General features: G+C 43.0%; 1 protein-coding gene across 1 annotated transcript in view; it reads right to left on the reverse strand.

Annotated features, from left to right (window-relative positions):
- Nucleotides 1–3,438: 3,438 nt before the first annotated feature.
- Nucleotides 3,439–21,056, reverse strand: part of ADGRG4 (adhesion G protein-coupled receptor G4) — a 215,969-nt gene continuing 198,351 nt past the window's right edge. The window contains exons 24-25 of the mRNA XM_077490427.1: nucleotides 6,860–7,024; nucleotides 3,439–4,751 (exon numbers count right to left, since the gene is read on the reverse strand). Coding sequence (XP_077346553.1) covers nucleotides 4,648–4,751; nucleotides 6,860–7,024 — 269 coding nt within the window. The 3' untranslated portion in view covers nucleotides 3,439–4,647. The remainder of the gene's footprint in view (nucleotides 4,752–6,859; nucleotides 7,025–21,056) is intronic.

Genomic DNA, 21,056 nt, shown 5'->3' on the forward strand with positions numbered 1-21,056 from the left:
GCCTGACGTGAACAGACTGCCATGTAAAGAAAGTGCCCTAAGAGAACCTTCCACATGTAGAGACTGCCTTGAAAGTGCATGAGATGTGTTGAGACTGCCCTGAGAGAACCTGCCATATGTATCGACTGTGGAACTATCGACCAGTTCATGCACTTGCAGAATTGCATGGGAAAATACCTGTACCTATTATAACTGATTAGACCTGGTTCTGTGTGTCTTTTATGAACATTGTTACAATTTTTTTTATGAAAAGTCTCAGTATATTTAACGGCTTGACAAATGTTATTTGAAAGTAGTTCAATATGTATTTGCTTTTAACATTCAATCTTGGAAAGAATGGACTTTACCAAATGTAAACCACATACACTGTTTTGAAATGTGTTTGTTCAAGAAAACTATCCTGCTCCTTTCAATTTTCTCATTACTGCAATTAAAAAGAAATGTTGATTTGATCCCACTAATGATTGAAAAATTTAACAAATGTTTTCAAAATTAACAATTTCAAAATATATTTTACTCGTGTACTTTATAGCCAACTTTATTATCTAGTCTTGTCTCCTATAATACTATATTCAGGGCATGTTCAGAACCTGATATTTGCAGCAATCTCCTGCTGGAAAAGGAGCCTTTCTTCCCTTAGCAGCTCTGCAGGCCAGTGAAGCTGATATTATGCATTGGGCCGCAGTAATTTCATCCCATGGTACCACCTTTAGCAATCATAGGCCCAAGACCTAGAACATTCTCCAAGAGAAGCCACTATAGTGAATACAAATTTGATTTGGATTATTAATTTGCTAACCAGTGCATTCAAAAGGCAAAATGCAGACCCAGGAAAGCAGCTGTTATTATGGCATGGCTTATTTTTTACATCGGTTTTATAACATTTCTCTAGTTTTTTACTTATCCCTTAGCGGCAAGAAAATTAGGCATACCCTATTTGACATATCATATTAGTTTTACATCAAAGAACATGGGAGTAGCATACAGAACACATTTTAGATAACTTTATTTGTCTTCCACATTAATAGAACATTTATTGCAATATTTTTTTGCAACAGATTTACAAGAAGCATTAAGCAACAGAAATATTTCTGTTCTCAAGACTAATAGTTAAATCATTTAATAAACCCTCATTGCAACAGATACAATTATTAAATAGGATTCGATTGCTTATTCAATAAATTAGATTTCACTTTAATATATAAAGTAGTTGTTTTAAATGTTTTACTATACACAGATTAAAGGGCAAATCTGACCACAGAAAACATATTCAATCGTCAGCTCACCCAAAAGCAATTTTTAAGTTAAAGGGGAAGCATGATAGAATATGTCCTCATCTGACTTAGTATTTCTCTTGTTGGTGGCACAACTCCACAGCTATATTGCCCGACACTGTTACCACGCTCGTCTGGGGTCATAAAAATTAAGTTGAAAATGTGACTGCTCTCCTTTACTTCCTAAGAGCTCCTTTAAACTTTAGTGTTTTTATGTTTTTTTTTATTCATGTATTGCAGGGCCTGAGAGGCAGGTATTGTATGTTTGCTTTGGGACTTAATGGGGCAGCATGTTCTTACACTGCCTATTAACATGCATTAAATTGTACATTAGGGCTCAGTACAATGCGCATGCCCCTATAGTACACATGTGTTAGGGTTGAAGAGCTTAAAATGGCATTAAATTATATTTTTATTCTTCAAAAACAATCCATACACATCCACCACCTAATGGCCCTGTAATCTATCTTTAAAGGGCTTGTAAAGGTAAATGTTTTGTCACCTTAATGCATTCTATGCATTAAGGTGAAAAAACATCTGATACTGCCTGCGCCCTGAGCCCCCCCCCCCCCCCCGTTTTACTTACCTCACCCCTCGAAAATCCTGCGCTCGCCCCTGCCATCCTTCTTCACCACTCAGCCTGGCCGCTGATTGGCTGGAGTGGATGGATGGATGGAAAGCAGCGCAGCCATTGGCTCACGCTGCTGTCAATCACATCCACTGACGCGGAGCGCCAGGGGGCGGGGCCGTGTGATATAGCGAGCAGCTATAGCCGCCGGCTGTATCACAAGAGCGCGCTCGCAGGTGCTTCTCACCATGCGAGGGAGCTCGCATGAACGTGAGAAGTACCTGCGGGAGGAAGCAGAGAAAGCCGCCGAGGGACCCCAGAAGAGCAGGTTCAGGGCCACTCTGTGCAAAACAAGCTGCACAGTGGAGGTAAGTATAACATGTTTTTTATTTAAAAAAAAAATAATTAACTTTACAATCCCTTTAATAAAAACTTTATTACTGTATTTCTTTGCTTCCTTATAACATGCTCTGTGAGCTCCTAAACCTCTCCTTTTCCTACTAACTTCCTATAGTCCATAGTCTGTATTCCCTAGACGATCTCGGAAGTGATCCAGAGAAGGTGGTTACCTTTCTACATACAGCGGGACCATGGAGAATGGATGTAGCTACCTTCTAATGTGAAATCAGATCACAGCAGAAAAGAAAAGGAATTTGGAGATTTGGAGGAGGCTGAGAACAACAGAAGGTATGTTTTTGAATTAAAGTGGTTCTAAAGGCTGAATGTTTTTTTTAAAGGCTGAAGGTAAAGTTCTGCTTTAAGTAGAAAGGAAATTTGTAAGAATGAAAAACACACTATGTGTACGGAGTGGGAAGGAAAGGGGATAAGTGTTTTTTATTGAATGTTGTTTCTATGGGGTACAGCACTTTGTGCATAGCCTCCACACTTTGTATTGTGCACATTTATATCTCATTTTGCTTTGCTACACTTGCTACATGTATACATCTATGAGAAAATTTGTGAATAATGAGCATTATACTGTATATACCCCTCATCAAAACATATTTACACTGTATTTAAAAAAAGACTTATACGGTCCCCATGGGTTGACAATGACAATGAGATGTTGCAATGTTTTTCCACTAGTTTGTGCTCACCCCCCCCCCCCCCCCCCAGGATCAGATGTCCTCAGGAAGATCTGGCAGTGTGACAGTGGCTTCAGTGTAGTAACAAGCAAATGTTACTGATACAAGATGGGTAATTGGATATGTTGTCATGGCAGCAGAACTTGGGAACGCTTTTTTCTTGTAATCTATTATAGGCTCAGTTGTAGCTTTGAAAATATTTTGCCGGATGAAAGAGAATTTGGCATCTCATTCTTAATCTGTCATTTGTGCCAAACTCTTCACTGCTAAGAGGAACCCAAAAAGTAATTAAACGTGCTAATACTAAAAGCTCCCCAGCATCTTGCATAGTACTAAAAGCAGTTCACATTATAAATAGCTTAAGAATATAAGATACTTTCTGTCCTTTACAAAATCGTCATACTAAAATTAATAGCAAATTTATCCAGACTGCCAAGTAAGGCTACCTTCTTTGACATAGGTATAATGAGATGAACTGACACCAAAATAACACAAGCTCACACACTAGTAATTACTGTGTAATGGTGCAATTTACTTCTCATGATCAACAGATTAATTAAAATTTTCAGTTATTTTCCCTTTTTAGACTTTCTTTCATAGCCAAGTTTTAAAGTCTAGTGTACAGGGGTGTTGATGCTTGTGAATTAATGTGCTTTTGCCCTCCATTAATTTTGCCTAATATGGAGGAATAAATGCAAAGCACAAAGCCAAGGTATAGTAACCCCTAGTGGGTATAGTAACCCCTAGTGTGGTTCCCAGATAATTAGCTGTTTGAAGTCTTGGTAAGCATTGAAAAAGTACCAACTGTTTTGGCTGAAGTCTCACTTTAATATATGTCTAGAGAAGCATTTAAGACAATCTTTAAACAGGGCCTTTGCATATACTGTATGTTGCAAGGTGCTATGGATAACCATGATGCATTACTGGTTTTACCACCATGTCCCTACTCTTTAGATGATAGGTAGCATCTAAAAAGGAAGCAAAAGATCACAAAAAAAGCTCTTTGGTAGACCAGGCAATAGAAATATGTTACTGCTTTCCCATTTCTCCTGCTGACATATTCCTTCTTCAGAAAATTTGTTTTGTTGGCCAACAAGGCACAGAAGTATATAGTGCAGCAGTTGGCACATGCAGATGGGTTTCCTTAATTCTTTTTTTTTCGGTTACATTTTTACTGCCTATACTTGATTTAATTAATCTGCCTAGACCAGCCTTTCTCAACCTTTTTATCCCAGAGAAGCCCATACGAAATATTTTCAGGTTTCAGGGAACCCCTGCTAAAATTAATTAATTCAATAGTGGTCAGTGGGAAGCATGCTCCTTACAGTGGTGATCAGAATGTCACTGGCTTTGCCAAGTGGTGCTGGACCCAAAACCATGCAGGCTCCATCAGATGGGAGTTCAATTAGCCACGGCTCAAGGAACCCCAAGCAAACTCTGGAGGAACCCTAGTTGAGAATGACTAGTCTAGGCAATGGCCTCCTGTGTATGTTTTTGGTGCTAAGCATTACTTCTGAATATTACATCATCTTTCAGTATGTACACAATTCTCCCGTCCTTTTGCCCTTTTGAATAACTAACTTGAAACATGAGGATTCAGGGTGTAAATGTCTTTTTGTGTCTGACATTAAATTCACTTGAAAGCATTTTTTTATGGTGTTTTAGCAAACAGAAAACATGTATTTTAATGGGGGAGAAAATATTATATCAGTTCCTTTTACTATGTGCCAAAATCCAAAAACGGCAATGTTCTTCTGGAGTCAGGATAGGTGGTTGCACAATTGGAAGGTGCTGCATGAGCTGAATTGATGAATATTCCTCCTCCTACACAAAAGAAAACAATAAATCCAGCTACAATTTTGGCTCATGCTATCTAAAAATTGAAAATGACAGTAAACTATTTTAAGCGACAGCTATGAATTTCTAACTGAAGCAACAGGTATTTTTTGCACTTGTCAAACAATTATAGTATAACAAAATGTGAGCAAGTTAGCCCTTGTACACATGGTCGGACATTCCGACAACAAAATCCATCGGATTTTTTCCGACGGATTTTGTCCGAAAGTGTTGTTGCATGCACATGGTCGGACAAAGTTGTCGGAAAATCCAATCGTTTGGAACATGATGACATTCGGTCGTTGCAATGGGACTACGTTGTGGCTAGTAGCCAATAGCTTTGGTCTCGTAATTTGATCTGAGCATGCGTGGCACTTTGTCCGATCGGAATTCTCTACAAACGATCTGACAAAGTCCGATTGGATCATGTTGTCGGAAAATGTTATATCCAGCTCTCAAACTTTGTTGGTCGGACATTCCGACGGAAAAAAGTCAGATGGAGCCCACACACTGTCGGATTATCCGACAACACGGTCCGATCGGACCTTTTCCAACCATGTGTACAAGGGCTAAGAGAAGTTTATTGTTAGGATTTACATAAACTTTAAGTACATTTAACCTTTTGTTTAAGCTGGCCATACATGGCTCAAATTGTGTCCAAGCCTGTTGAATTGTCTGAAATTCAAGATTTTGGTGGCCCTGTTAGCACCCCCCAGCTTGACAAAAGTCAAGTTCAGAATCAAAGGAGGCAGGTTGAAAATTGTTAATCCATATTATGATGTCTATGCCAGCCCCTCTATTAGAGCCTGGCATAGCACACTGTTCCTGTCTTTTATAAAAATTAGGCTTGTAAATACTTGTTTAGAACTTTCTTTAGGCTGTGCAGCTCTAATGGAAGGCTTCTGCAGGAGGGGCCAAGATCTCAAGATCAAGATCTGACGTCAGCCCCACCTGCAGTAGCCCCAGTTTGCTATGCCTGCCTATTATAGAGGGGCTGGCAGTGACAATTTATAACTTTTTATCTTTACGAATAGCGGCGGGGGGGGGGGGTGGAGACAGAGACACAGACACAGAGATGACATGCAGGAAGGAGGGGTGAGGGGAGAGATGAGAGCAGAGAGGACAACTGCGGATGATGAAGGGACGTACTCTGACCATGGTGGTCAGGGCTCAGCAGCCCTGATTTCCGTGGTCAGCGCAGAAAGGGGGGACACAGGAAATGGAGGGATCAGGGAGGTTTTTTTTACCATTTAGAGGGGGGAAGATTACACAGCACAAGCACTGTGTTGTTTAATCTGTTTTAATAGACCAGGATCCGTATTCTTTTTGGGGGGTTAACAAACATTTTAAGGCGGGGAATGCATTAAGGTAAAAAATGTCTTGCCTTTACATCCACTTTAACTGGCCGGCTGCTGCTACTGTACTTGCACTCCACTTTGCCTCAGGAATTGGTTTTGGTGCTATGTGCCAGTGTCATAGAATGTACTAAAACTGGAGCAGACAGAATAGGGAGCAGCTTTGTATGAAAATGAAAGCTAGAAGCTGATTTGCTGCCAAAGCTTAAAGTGATATTTAAGCCTTATTTTTTTTTGCTTTACATGTACATGTTACACTAACCTGCTTTGTGCAGTGGTTTTTCACAGAGCAGCCTGGATCCTCCTTTTCTTGGGTCCTGCGCCAGCGCTCCTCCCTCCTGCTGGGTGCCCCCAGAGGAAGCAGCTTACTCTGGGGGCACCCAAGCATGAGCGCTCCCGACCACGGTTCTGTGTGTCCATTCACACATGTAGCTTCACATTGGCCACGCCCCCTCTTTCTCCTGATTGGCTCACTGGCTGTGATTGAATGGCAATGGCTCCCACTGCTGCCTAAAGCCAATCAGGAGTACGAGTCCCCAGAGAGGCAAGGCTCTCTTTGACATCGCTGTATCGAGAGGGAGCTCAGGTAACTATTAGGGGGGCTGGGGGACTGATGCACACATGAGTGACATCAAAGGCTGTGGTCCAGAGTTATTGTATTTCCCATTCACCCTCTAGTTAGGCCTTTCAGCCACCTTTTTTTGCAGGCCTAGAATATGAATCAGAAATCTGCCCACTTACCATTTCTATAGGTCCACCCAGAATAGCCATCTCTAGAGAAGCCTGACAGACTGGATGAATTAGTAGAGGCTGTGTTGTTTGATCTTGTTGACTGATAGGAATCGGAGGGTGACTGATGTATGCGGCCATTATATTTTGTGTCGGCATTGCTCAACCTGCTCCAGTCTGAAAAAAATAAAATATCACGGCTTATTACATTCTTAAATGAACATAACAGACAGACATGACTCTATACTTGAATCAGCACCTGAGAGTCTCTTGTTTCACACATGCTATGTTATATACTGGGCTTACATTATATAATATAAAAATCAATGCAGAGATGTATTTAAGATCCCCCAATTGGAAATACAATTTTCATTTATCATAGTTGGACTAATGAAAGCTTGTTCTTGATCAATTGCACTTTAATGTTTTGTGCAAGTGCCTAATTAATGACTGTTTAGCATTTCAGATGTATGCATGATATTATAACAATTCAAAAAGACCACTGTGTGGGATATGTGGAGAAACTTAAATACCATAACTGACTTATAGTGGAATTACTTTGTTAAAACATGTTTGATTTTTGCCCAGATATGGACAAGGTTTGGCATTCAATGTGGGTCTGAGATTTTTATTTTTTTGATGAGTAGGGTCACAGTGTGACAATTGGGTAGTGGGGCATGCATGTTACACTAAAGTAACAGCTATTTTATAATTGCAGCAGGAAACCACACACAGGGAACTTAAACCACACAGTGGAACATATTATGTCACACAACCGCAAGGTGAGCTTCATAGAAGTATCAGACTGGAAAAATGTCTTGACACAAAGGAGGCTGCCAAGACCTGGCAAAATTGGGAACAGACCTTAAACAGTAGACCAATACAGGAGATGCAAGGACCACCTGGTATAAGAGCTTGCAGATCCTGACAGGTGCGGCAGGGCACAACTTAGGACCCTCAAACATCACTTACCGTTCTGATAGCTGGGAAAAATACACAATGTCAGGGAAGAAACCGTAGAAGAACTGGCAGACATGCCAATATCCAATATGGCCACGCTAGCCTGCGCATGCGCATTAGCAACCATCACGCAACGGTGAATGCACGTTCGTGATGGCAAATGTGCGTACGCAGAACGTGCTAATTACCAGTGTTTGCTGCCCTATATAAGGACTCCAGTTGCTCTCATAAATCGCTGGATTAACGTCAGATCTGTATCCTGTGTTCCTGTGTTCGTTGCTCCTGTTTGATTATCGGTTACCGACCTGGCTTAACATGACCTGCACTGGCTTCTCTCCTGGCTCTGAACCTGGCTTGTTTCATGGACCTGCTCTTGCCTGTTCCAGATTGACTTCCTGTGTTTGACCCCAGCTTGATTACAACTACACTTCCTGCCTTTGCTTCTGACTGACTTCCTGTATTTGACCCCCGGCCTGGCTTCTGATGCTGTTTCTGCTTTTTCATATTCAGGATCCGCCAGTATCCCCAGAAAATCATTGGCTGTGACCACCTTCTCTGCTTCTGGGTGTCCGCTTCTGGAACCATCAGACAGCTTCACCGGCAGGCAACCCGTGCATCTCTGGGCATAGTAACCTCTGTCTCCAACTCCAGGGGTACACTGTATTCAGCCTCAAGGGGAGTCCTCTCGCTAACTCAGCCTGCAGCCTGGTACGTGACACACAACATGCCCCACACATGTTAATAGATTTGGATTAAAAAAAGGAATGGTTGCAGGACCCCCTCATAGTTGGGTATTGGACTGTACAATCACACCTATGGAATTTTAGAACTTTTCTCTGTCAGCCCAGCCACAGACATAACTTTACTGTGATACTTCATATTCCCATTGCACGTGTTTCCTGAATAAGCTCTCAAAGTTTGGGTGCTGCAGCAACAACCAGCTGGATACTGGTTCTAGTCACAAAGTAGATGTTTGCAGCACACCATGGATTGACACAAAGTAGCGTCCAAACGGATAGTTTATTATATGATCACAACACAAGTTTCATAGTCACAAAAGACCCCTTCGTCATCACATGCCTGGGGGTCCTGCGTGACTCTGAAACGTTGCACTCTTGTGTTGTGATCATGCAATAAACTATCAGTTTGGATGCTACTTTGTGTCGATCCATGGTGTGCTGCAAACATCTACTTTGTGACTTGAACCAGTATCCAGCTGGTTGTTGCTGCAGCACCCACACTTTGAGAGCTTATTCAGGAAACACGTGCAATGGGAATATGAAGTATCACAGTAAAGTTATGTCTGTGGCTGGGCTGACAGAGAAAAGTTATAAAATTCCATAGGTGTGATTGTACAGTCCAATACCCAACTATGAGAGGAGACAGCAATGGGTGCTGCAACCATTTACCACTTTATCTTTACTGTGCACACGAAGGGCAGGATCCCCAAACTCCCATAGAACTCACCAAATCTGCTCAAAATGTCTACTAGTGTCTTCCGTGTAAAAAACAAAACAAAAAAAACTATATATATACACACATACATTATATTACCAAAAGTATTGGGATGCCTGCCTTTACACGCACATGAACTTTAATGACATCCCAGTCTTAGTCCTTAGGGTTTAATTTAAAGTTTGCCCATGCTTTGCAGCTATAACAGCTTCAACTATTCTGGTAAGGCTGTCCACAAAGTTTAGGAGTGTGTCTATGGGAATGTCTGACAAGATGTGCATTTGTGAGGTCAGGCACTGATGTGGACAAGAAGGCCTGGCTCATAGTCTCTGCTCTTATTCATCCCAAAGGTGTTTTATCGGGTTGAGTTGAGGACTTTGTGCAGGCTAGTCAAGTTGCTTGACCCCAAATTAACTTAGATCTGTCTTTATGGACCTTGCTTTGTGTACTGGTCCAAATCATTTGGTGGAGGTGGATTATTTTTGTACAATTTCATGCTCTGAACTTTGTGGGAACAGTTTGCAGATGGCCCCTTCCTGTTCCATCTTGACTATACACCAGTGCACAAAGCAAGGTCCATAAAGAGATGGATGAGCACATTTGAGATGGAGGAACTTGACTGGCCTGCACAGAGTCCTGACCTCAACCCGATAGAACACCTTTGGAACGTATTAGAGTGGAGACTGCAAGCCAGGCATTCTCGTCCACATCAGTGCCTGACCTCACAAATGCGCTTCTGGAAGAATGGTCAAACATTCCCACAGACACACTCCTAAACCTTGTGGACAGCCTTCCCAGAAGAGTTGAAGCTGTTATAGCTGCGCTACTGCTGCTCTCCTGAGCTCCAGTGAGGCCTACTGATCCAAGGAGCTTGATTACTTCCTATAACCAGAGTGGATGCAGGAATCAGGGAGGGACCCAGGGGAGGATCCCCTGGATGGCCAGAGTACCAGTCCTCCCATACCAGTATTTGAGGACCTGGGAAATGGAAATGGCCCAGCTAAAGGTGAAAGCCTGGCAACCTACAGAAAGAAGGTTTGTGCGAGGATTGCGAGAGTCTCCAAGGAGGAAGAAGTACTGACGAAGTTAAAGCTTGACTTCAAGCATGAAAAAAATTACAAGTGACAGGCTTCACAGTTCCAAGTGAAGACAGATGCAGCCTGAGTTAATGGCTTTGGAGGCCAAAATGGAAAAGCAGAGTCTTCTAGTGACCGCATTGAAAGAAGCCAGTGGAGCTTTCAAGGAAAAGTATGGCAACGATGATCGTTTCCATGCAATGCACAGAGGGGCCATAGAGGCCAGTGGAGGGCAGGCATCATCGGAGTGCGAGAAGTCAAGGTCAGTGCAATCAATGCAAAAGAAATTCTGTGGGCTTGGACTGTTTCTGGCCAGGACACTAGAAAATCTTTGCATCCCATGCCAAGTATCAGTATGCCTGCAGAAAGTAGAGAAAGTTCTGGCAGACAGGCTGCGGGTGATCAGCAGTCAGGTGTTTTGACTGGCAGTATGTCATTGGGCCAAGGAAGTTCTGTGCCCTTGTCACTGCAGCAGGAGACTATGGAGCAAGATGATCCATCAGACCCTGTGAAGGAAGCAGGTATGCTAAAGTTCTTTACAGAAATGGAATCACCTTTGTATGGTTGCAAGTTTGCCGTGTCTGGATCATCTGAGGATGAAGAAGAGGATAATGATGTCCTCCCAAAACCTTTGAAACATCGGGTGAAAGAAAAAGCAGTTTTGTTCATGACTTGATTATACTACATAATGGAGGTGTAGTTCCTTTGGATGGTCCAGTAGAGGGCGGCGGAAAGCAAGTTCATCTCCTGGCGGAGACTCCCACCTGTGTACAGAAAGCCAGTGAAGGGTGTTCAGACTCTGCTGTGAAGAGTGCTGATAAGGACATCTCCAGTGTTGGTAACCTTTTAGTTACTGGTAATGTAATAAGAAATACCAAGGGTAATGTAAATTATATTTCTGTGTTAGAAGTCTCTGCTCAATCTGTTCCTGACAATAATGTTGTTTCTACCTTATCTAAAGAGGGGTCTGTAACTATAAGTGATGTGCAGGATGTTGCAAGGAGTGCGGTTATTTCCTATGCTGCAGCGGTGGCTGCACCTGTCCCGAGGGTGAGTAGGGCCAGTTATTCTGCAGTCACTAGGAGCGATGTGAGTGAAGATCGGGTCAATCTGACACCATCTGGTAGCTCCTTTAAATGCTGCAATGTGGTTCAATTTGGGGTGGACTGGAGAAGGCCCCCCTAAATAGGAGAGATGTGGTGGACCGTATTCTGGGGATTATTTTTTTTTTTGCCTTATCAGCCCAATTGGGTCATATGAATATGACCACTCCTTTGTCAAGGTGGAAGAATTAGATGTATATTGGGAGAGGTATGAGCAGAGGTGGAAGGAGTCCCCAAGATGGGTAGGTTTGTCACCCAAAGTAGTCTCTCGCCAGCCATTATACAAAAACGTCACCATTTTAGTACTTAATGAGTCCATTCCTACTGCGGATCTGGTGGTGTGGTTGGGGAGATATGTGGATGCCCAAGAGCCCTTGAGGAAAGTTGTAGATGATAGGGGGATATGGACAGTGTTAGTAAAACTGCATGTCACGGGTAATGTTATTAACTACTTAAGGACCGCCGTATTGCCATTGTACGTCATCACAATGGCACAGGCAGGCACAAGCACGTACATGTACGTGCCTGCCTTCCAGCGGGTGGGGGGTCCGATCGGACCCCCTCCCGCTGGATACGGTGGTCCGTTTCCCTCCGGGAGCGATCCGTGATGAGGGGATGGCCGTTGGTTTCTGGCCACCCCCTCTCGATCGCTCCTGGCCAATGACGAACTTCCTCCCACTGTGTATTGTTTACACAGGAAGGAGGAAGGGATGTCATTCTCCTCGGGGCGGTCTTTTTGACCGGACTACGAGGAGAAGACTAAAAGTAAGTGTGCACCAACACTACACTGACATGTAGGCACACACAGGCACACAAACCCCCCCCCCCCCCAGTCACAGTGTCACTGATTGCATTGATCATTTCTTTACTGATCAATGCATTCAGTGTCAGTTGTAAAAGTAAAAACTGTCAGGGCAGTTAGTGTTAGGTCCAGGGTAGCCCCCTATCACCCCCCCAATAAAGATTTAACCCCCTGATTGCCCCTAGAGTTAACTCTTTCACCCCCTTTTGCCAGTGTCACTAAGCGATAATTTTTCTGATCGCTGCATCAGTGTCGCTAGTGTCGCTAGGTAGCTAGTTATTTTTTTAGGTTCACCGCCAGGTTTTTATATCGCTAGGTACCCCGATATACTACCCAATAATGGTTTTAACATCCTGATTGCCCCTTGTTAACCCTTTCACCCCCTTTTGCCACTGTCACTAAGCGATCATTTTTCTGATCGCTGCATCAGTGTCGCTACTGTCGCTAGGTAGCTAGTTATTTTTTTAGGTTCACCGCCAGGTTTTTATAGCGCTAGGTACCCCGATATACTACCCAATAATGGTTTTAACATCCTGATTGCCCCTAGTTAACCCTTTCACCCCCTTTTGCCACTGTCACTAAGCGATCATTTTTCTGATCGCTGCATTAGTGTCGCTACTGTCGCTAGGTAGCTAGTTATTTTTTTAGGTTCACCGCCAGGTTTTTATATCGCTAGGTACCCCGATATACTACCCAATAATGGTTTTAACATCCTGATTGCCCCTAGTTAACCCTTTCACCCCCTTTTGCCAGTGTCACTAAGCGATAATTTTTCTGATCGCTGCATCAGTGTCGCTACTGTCGCTAGGTAGCTAGTTATTTTTTTAGGTTCACCGCCAGGTTTTTATAGCGCTAGGTACCCCGATATACTACCCAATAATGGTTTTAACCCCCTGATTGCCCCTAGTTAACCCTTTCACCAGCGATCACAGTATAAGTGTCACTGGTGACGCTGGTTAGCCAGTTAGTTATTTAGGTTCCCCGTCAGGTTTTTATATAGCGCCAGGGACCCCCATATACTACCTAATAAAAATTTGAACCCCCTGATTGCCCCTAGTTAACCCTTTCACCACTGATCACCGTATAAGTGTTACGGGTGACTCTGGTTAGTTTGCTTTTTATAGCATCAGGGCACCCACCATTTATTACCCAATAAAGGTTTAACCCCCTGATCACCCGGCGGGTGATATCAATTAGGTTTTAGGGTCAGGGTCTGCGTTGCCCCAGGCAGCGCTAGGTTAGTGCCAGTACCGCTAACACCCACGCGCAAAGCATACACCTCCCGTAGTGGTATAGAATCTGAACAGATCAATATCTGATCTGATCAGATCTATACTAGCGTCCCCAGCAGTTCAGGGTTCCAAAAAAACGCATTGTTAGCGGGATCAGCCCAGATACCTGCTAGCACCTGCGTTTTGCCCCTCTGCCCAGCCCACCCAAGTGCAGTATCGATCGATCACTGTCACTTACAAAACACTAAACACATAACTGCAGCGATCGCAGAGTCAGGCCTGATCCCTGCCATCGCTAACAGTTTTTTTGGTAGCATTTTATATTTAAATCCGGAAGGCAGTGCTTGGTTTTCGGGGTCCCGTACGTGGCTAGGCTCCCAAAAAGTCCCCCACATGTGGTATCCCCGTACTCGGGAGAAGCAGCAGAATTTATTTTGGGGTGTAATTTGACTTCTGCCCATAGCATGTGTGAGCAATATATCATTTAGTGACAACTTTGTGCAAAAAAAAAAGTTTGTAATATTCCCGCAACTTGTGGCAAAATATAAAATATTCCATGGACTCAACATGCCTCTCAGTAAATAGCTTGGGGTGTCTTCTTTCCAAAATGGGGTCATTTTGGGGGGTTTTGTGCTATTTTGGCATTTTATGGCCTTCGAAACTGTGATAGGTAGTGAGGAGTTAAATCAAAAATTTGCACCCTTAGAAATCCTGAAGGTGGTGATTGGTTTTCGGGGTGCCGTGCGCGACTAGACTCCCAAAAAGTCCCACACATGTGGTATCCCCATACTCGGGAGAAGTAGCGGAATATATTTTGGGATGCAATTCCACATATAACCATGGCATGTGTGAGCAATATATCATTTAGTGACAACTTTTTTTTTTTTTTGTCATTATTGAAAATAAATATTCAATGGGCTCAACATACCCATCAGCAATTTCCTTGGGGTGTCTACTTTCCAAAATGGGGTCATTTGGGGGGGTTTGTACTGCTCTGCCATTTTAGCACCTCAAGAAATGAGATAGGTAGTCATAAATTAAAAGCTGTGTAAATTCCAGAAAATGTACTCTAGTTTGTAGACGCTATAACTTTTGCGCAAACCAAAAAATATATGCTTATTGACATTTTTTTTACTAAAGACATGTGGCTGAATAAATTTTGCCCTCAATGTATGACTAAAATTTTGTTTATTCGATTTTTCTTATAACAAAAAGAAGAAAATATATTTTTTCTTCAAAATTTTCGCTCTTTTTCCATTTATATCGCAAAAAAAAAAAATCGCAGAGGCAATCAAATACCATCAAAAGAAAGCTCTATTTGTGGGAAGAAAAGGACGCAAATTTCGTTTGGGTGCAATATTGCATGACCGCGCAATTGCCAGTTAAAGCAGCGCAGTGCGAAATTGGAAAAAGACCTCTGGTCCTTAGGGTGTTTATTGGTCCGGGGCTGAAGTGGTTAAGCACATCCCTTTGTCTGCCTTTAAAGGTCGTAACAGGATTATTACTTTTTATGCAGGGCAAGCAAAGCTTTGTCATCGCTGTGGTGAAAAGGGGCATTTTTCAAGCTTATGTTCTGTGCAGAAATGTTCCCTCTGTCAGGGCTCAGGGCATGTTGCAAAGGACTGCAATAGTATTCGTTGTAATCTCTGTAACAAGTTAGGTCACTCCTATAGCCTTTGCCCTGAAGCACTCCATAATCAGCCGGAGGTGGTAGAAGAACTGCTGAGGATGGAGGAGGAGGAATGTGGGTTGGTGGAACTGTTTCAGCTAGTCCTGAGGGGGTCCCCCAGGTGTCAGTTTCCCAATCTGAAGGTGTGATCCCTCTTGTGTCTGCTCCCCAGTCTGTGCTCCCTACTGTATCGGTGTCTATTTCTGTTGTGTGTTCTTCCCCCATTGTTTTAGGTGCCCAGTGCTCCAAAGATAGCTAAGTCATCCAGATTAGCTGACGCTGCCAAAGGAGCAGATTTATGCAGATCTGAGGTGGCGGCTTCATCTGGCCTTCCCTGAGGCAATGTAAGACCTCTAGTGGGCTGCAGGATATATTACTCTGGCCTACACCAGAATGGCGGCTTGGGTGGGTCTACCAGAAAAAAAAAGTGAAGCCCCTGAAAAAAATCCCACTATTAATGCAGGGGTGAAGCATACTGTAGGTGGAAAGCAAAACTTTAGCTGCAATTTAAATTCCACTTTAAGGACTGGCGTTGAGAAGCAAATGTTGCAATGCACTGTGTACTTACATCTAAAACCAAACTCCTAGAAAAGTAATATAATCATTCTCCTGGCTCTTCTAGTTATCAGCTTCATTCAGCTAATGCAGAATGGGCACTTCTCTCAGCATTCGTGCCCCCATCGTGTCTTGTGCAGCAATGATGTCCACTTTTGCTAGCAGCAACTATGACAAAAGCCCCATACACACTATCAGATTGTCTGCTGATTTTTTCCTTCAGATTTACCAAAACCATGTAGTAGAAGGGCCTGCCTGATTGCATACACATTGAAACCCATAAGGTTTGACCTCATAATATATGGTTTTGGTATATCTGATGGAAAAAAATCAGCAGAAAATCTGATAGTGTGTATGGGGCTAAAGGTTCCTGCACTACTTTTCTGTGATTTCATTGGGAGTTGCATTGACTTCTGTTGAATAAAGTTGCAAGCTGCAATGCTTTGAAATTGTGCTGAAGTAGTGTGAATCTAAAGCTGCACTGGTAGGAACCAGGGCTTAGTGTTCTCAGGAAAATGAATGTCTCCTTCATCTCTTCCATGATTTTCATTTTATTTTGGAAAATGATCTACTATCAACTACTGCTGGCAAATTTGCGACAGATATTTTAAATCCTGGAGTCTCCCCAATCAACCAACAAGCCCTTGTAGATTCATATTGGATATATTATTAATTATTAAATTAATAAATGAATTAATAATAGATTAATATATTATTAAATCCTGGAAGCTTCACCAGTCTACCAGACAAAGGTTTTCTCAGTTTTTCCATTTTGACTATTCTGCAATTGTCCTGCATTTCTATCAGTGACAAATCCTGTTTTCCAGCTATCAGGACTTGACATTTAAGGTAAGACCAGCATTGTCTGGGATTCCATGTTGAATCTTGGGACTAGGGTCATGGCATATCGCAAGTATGTGAAGTTTCCATAGCCATTCTGGGGACTCATCATGTATTGCAGCTGTCTTGTATATAGCATACTGGAGAGAGGGGACAGCATTTATTGCTATTGTCTATTCTGCTGGTTACTGTGTAGGAGAGTAAGTCTTCCCTTCCTTTTTTTCACTGTGTTTCTGGGTGACAGTTGGGCAGTGTGTTTTTAGCTATGCTGCTGTTTGAGTTCCCTGTCATTTACATTGACGCAGGACTTCCTCTTTGAGTGATGCAGTTATTTGTGTGCACGTGTGTGTCCTCTGACAACAGTCTGGCCACATTTTGGTAGCAATCTGCTGGTTTTCCAGTTGTTGGAGGCAAATGCTGCACATGCATGCATGCTGGCAATCTGGAGCTCTGCTTATTACTTGCTATTATGCAGCATGGGCATGTGTGTATTTTACAATACACTTTTCTCACTCTGCAGGCTTTGAGGTGGCTCTCTGGGGAGCAGATGTTATCAGCAGGTTTTCTCAGGTTTTTGTGACAAGTTACATAGTAGGTGAGGTAAGTCCAACCTATGTGTGTGATTATATGTCAACATTACATTGTATATCCCTGTATGTTGCGGTCATGAAGTGCTTATCTAATCGTTTTTTGAAACTATCGATGCCCCCCGCTGAAACCGCCACCTCTGGAAGTGAATTCCACATCCTTGCCGCTCTTACAGTAAAGAATCCTCTACCCAGTTTAAGTTTAAACCTCTTTTCTTCTAATTTTAATGAGTGGCTATGTCTTATTAAACTCCCTTCTGTGAAAAAGTTTTATCCCTACTGTGGGGTTACTAGTATGGTATTTGTAAATTGAAATCATACCGTATATACTCGAGTATAAGCCGAGATTTTCAGCCTCTTTTTTGAGGCTGAAAGTGCCCCCCTCGGCTTATACTCGAGTCATCGCTGTCTGCCTGCTCGATCAGCGTGTCGAGCAGACAGACAGCGGCCATTCTATAATTCAAAAGCCGCGCCTCCGGCTCCGCCTTCGCCTGTGATAGGCGGAACACTGAATTTCCCAGCAGCCTGTGTCCCGCCTATCACGGACATCGTCTCATCCTCGTCCGTAGTACGAGGATGAGACGATGTCCGTGATAGGCGGAACACAGGCTGCTGGGAAATTGTGTTCCGCCTATCACAGACAGGGAGGCGCGGCATTTGAACAGGGGAATGGGCGCCGACGAAGAGCGGTGATCCTGGGACGGGACCGGACGGAGGCTCGGCTCGGGACCGGACGGGACCGGACGGAGTCTCGGGACGGGACGGGACCGGACGGAGGCTCGGCTCGGGACGGGACGGGACCGGACGGAGGCTCGGGACGGGACGGGACCGGACGGAGGCTCGGGACGGGACGGGACCGGACGGAGGCTCGGGACCGGACGGAGGCTCGGGACACAGGTAGGCTGGACACACAAGGCCACACACACACACACACACACACACACACACACACACACACACACACACACACACACACGGATGGACACACACACACACACAGGGATGGATGGATGGATGGACACACACACAGGGATGGATGGATGGATGGACACACACACACACACAGGGATGGATGGATGGATGGACACACACACAGGGATGGATGGATGGATGGATGGACACACACACACACAGGGATGGATGGACACACACACACACACAGGGATGGATGGATGGATGGACACACACACAGGGATGGACAGGCATATCTCACCCTCGGCTTATACACGAGTCAATAGGTTTCCCAGTTTTTTGGGGGTAAATTGGGGGCCTCGGCTTATACTCGGGTCGGCCTATACTCGAGTATATACGGTATCCCTTCTCAAGCGTCTCTTCTCCAGAGAGAATAAGTTTAGTGCTCCCAACCTAACTAATATCCTCTAGACCCTTTATTAGCTTTGTTGCCCTTCTTTGTACTTGCTCCATTTCCAGTACATCCTTCCTGAGGACTGGTGCCCAGAACTGGACAGCATACTCCAGGTGACCAAAGTCTTGTAGAGTGGGAGAATTATCATTTTATCCCTGGAGTTAATCCTCTTTTTAATGCATGCCGATATTCTGTTTGCTTTGTTAGCAGCAGCTTGCCATTGCATGCCATTGGTGAGCCTATCATCTACTAGGTCTTTTCCATGCTAGATTCCCCCCGAGGTTCACCCGCTAGTGAGTAAATTGCATTCATATTTTTGCCACCCAAATGAATTATTTCATTTTATTTCATCTGTCATCTACAAAATTAGCTTAGTGTCATCTGCAAATACAGAGATTGAACTGTTTACCCCATCCACCAGGTCGTTTTTATGAACAAATTAAACAGGATTGGTCCCAGTACAGAACCCTGAGGACCCCTACTTCCCACCCCTGACCATTCCAAGTATTCCCCTTTTATCACCACCCTCTGAACTTGCCCTTGTAGCCAGTTTTTAATCCATGTACTCACCCTATGGTCCATGTCAATGGACCTTACTTTGCTCAGTAAACGTTTATGGGGAACTGTGTCAAATGCTTTTGCAAAATCCAGATACACCACGTCAATGGGCCTTCCTTTACCTAGATGGCAGCTCACCTCCTCATAGAAGGTTAACCACCTCAAGACAGTGCAGTTACACCCCCTTCCTGACCAGACCAATTTTCAGCTTTCAGCGCTCTCACAGTTTGAATGACAATTACTCAGTCATCCAACACTGTATCCATATGAAACTTGCGTCCTTTTTTCCACACAAATAGAGCTTTCTTTTAGTGGTATTTAATCACTAGTGGGTTTTTTATTTTTTGTGCTATAAATAAAATAAAACGTAAATTTTGTGAAAAAAATGCCTTTTTCTTCGTTTCTGTCATAAATTATTGCTAATTAGTAATTTTTCTTCATAAATTTTGGCCAAAATTTATACTGCTACATATCTTTGGTAAAAATAACCCACATTAGTGTATATTATTTGGTCTTTGTGAAAGTTATAGAGTCTACAAACTATGGTGCCAATCACTGAAAATTGATCACTTCTGATCAGGCCTTCAGTACATCAGGTGTATCTAATTTCTTGTGACACTAACAAGTCAGGAAAGTACAAATACCCCCCAAATGACTCCTTTTTACAAAGTAGACATCCCAAGGTATTAAGTAAGTAGCATGGTGAGTTTTTTTAAGTTGTCATTTTTTCCCACAATTCTTTGCAAAATGAAGATTTTTTATTTTCTTTTATTTTTTTTTACTAAATTGTCATATTATCAGGTTATTTCTCATACACAGCATATGCATACAACAAATTACACCCCAAAATACATTCCGCTACTCTTCCCGAGTACGGCGATACCACATGTGTGAGACTTTTACACAGCCTGGCCACATACAGAGGCCCAACATTGATGTAGTACCTTCAGACGTTCTACGAGCAAAAAATGACGCATCTCATTTCTCAACCACCTATTACACTTTTGAAGTCCCTGGAGTACCAGGACAATGGAATTTCCCATAAAATGACCCCATTTTGGAAAGCAAACACCCCAATGTATAATCTGTGAGGCATAATGAGTCTTTTGAATGGTTGATTTTTTTCCAGAAGTTTTTGGAATATGTGGAAAAAAATTAAAACGCATTTTTTTTTACACAAAATTGTCAATTTATAAGATATTTCTAACACATAGCATGTATATAGCAAAAATTACATCCCAAAATACATTCTGCTACTCTTCCCGAGTACGGCAATACCACATGTGTGAGACTTTTACACAGCCTGGCCACATACAGAGCACTAACATTGATGTAGTACCTTCAGACGTTCTACGAGCAAAAATTACGCATCTCGTTTCTCAACCACCTATTACACTTTTGAAGGCCCTGGAGTACCAGGACAATGGAATTTCCCATAAAATGACCCCATTTTGGAAAGCAAACACCCCAACGTATAATCTGTGAGGCATAATGAGTCTTTTGAATGGTTATTTATTTTCCAGAAGTTTTTGGAATATGTGGAAAAAAATTAAAACGCATTTTTTTTTACACAAAATTGTCAATTTATAAGATATTTCTAACACATAGCATGTATATAGCAAAAATTACACCCCAAAATACATTCTGCTACTCCTCCCGAGTATGGCAATACCACATGTGTGTGACTTTTACACAGCCTGGCCACATAGAGAGGCCGAACATTGAAGTAGTACGTTCAGGCGTTCTAGGAGCATAAATGACACATCTTATTTCATTCCTACCCATCACACTTTTGAAGGTCCTGGACCACCAGGACAGTGCAATTACCCACAAAATGACCCCATTTTGGAAAGCAAGCACCCCAACGTATATTCTATGAGATATGGGCTGCAAATAGGTACTCGGGTACTCTGATGGGCTGGAGATAGGTACTCGGGTACTCTGATGGCCTGGTGACAGGTACTCGGGTACTCTGATGGCCTGGTGACAGGTACTCGGGTACTCTG

The sequence above is a fragment of the Lithobates pipiens genome, unplaced genomic scaffold (genome assembly GCF_037356315.1).
Source record: "Lithobates pipiens isolate NorthernLeopardFrog02 unplaced genomic scaffold, aLitPip1_a1.2 Scaffold_1, whole genome shotgun sequence".
In the NCBI taxonomy this organism is placed as follows: Eukaryota; Metazoa; Chordata; class Amphibia; order Anura; family Ranidae; genus Lithobates; species Lithobates pipiens.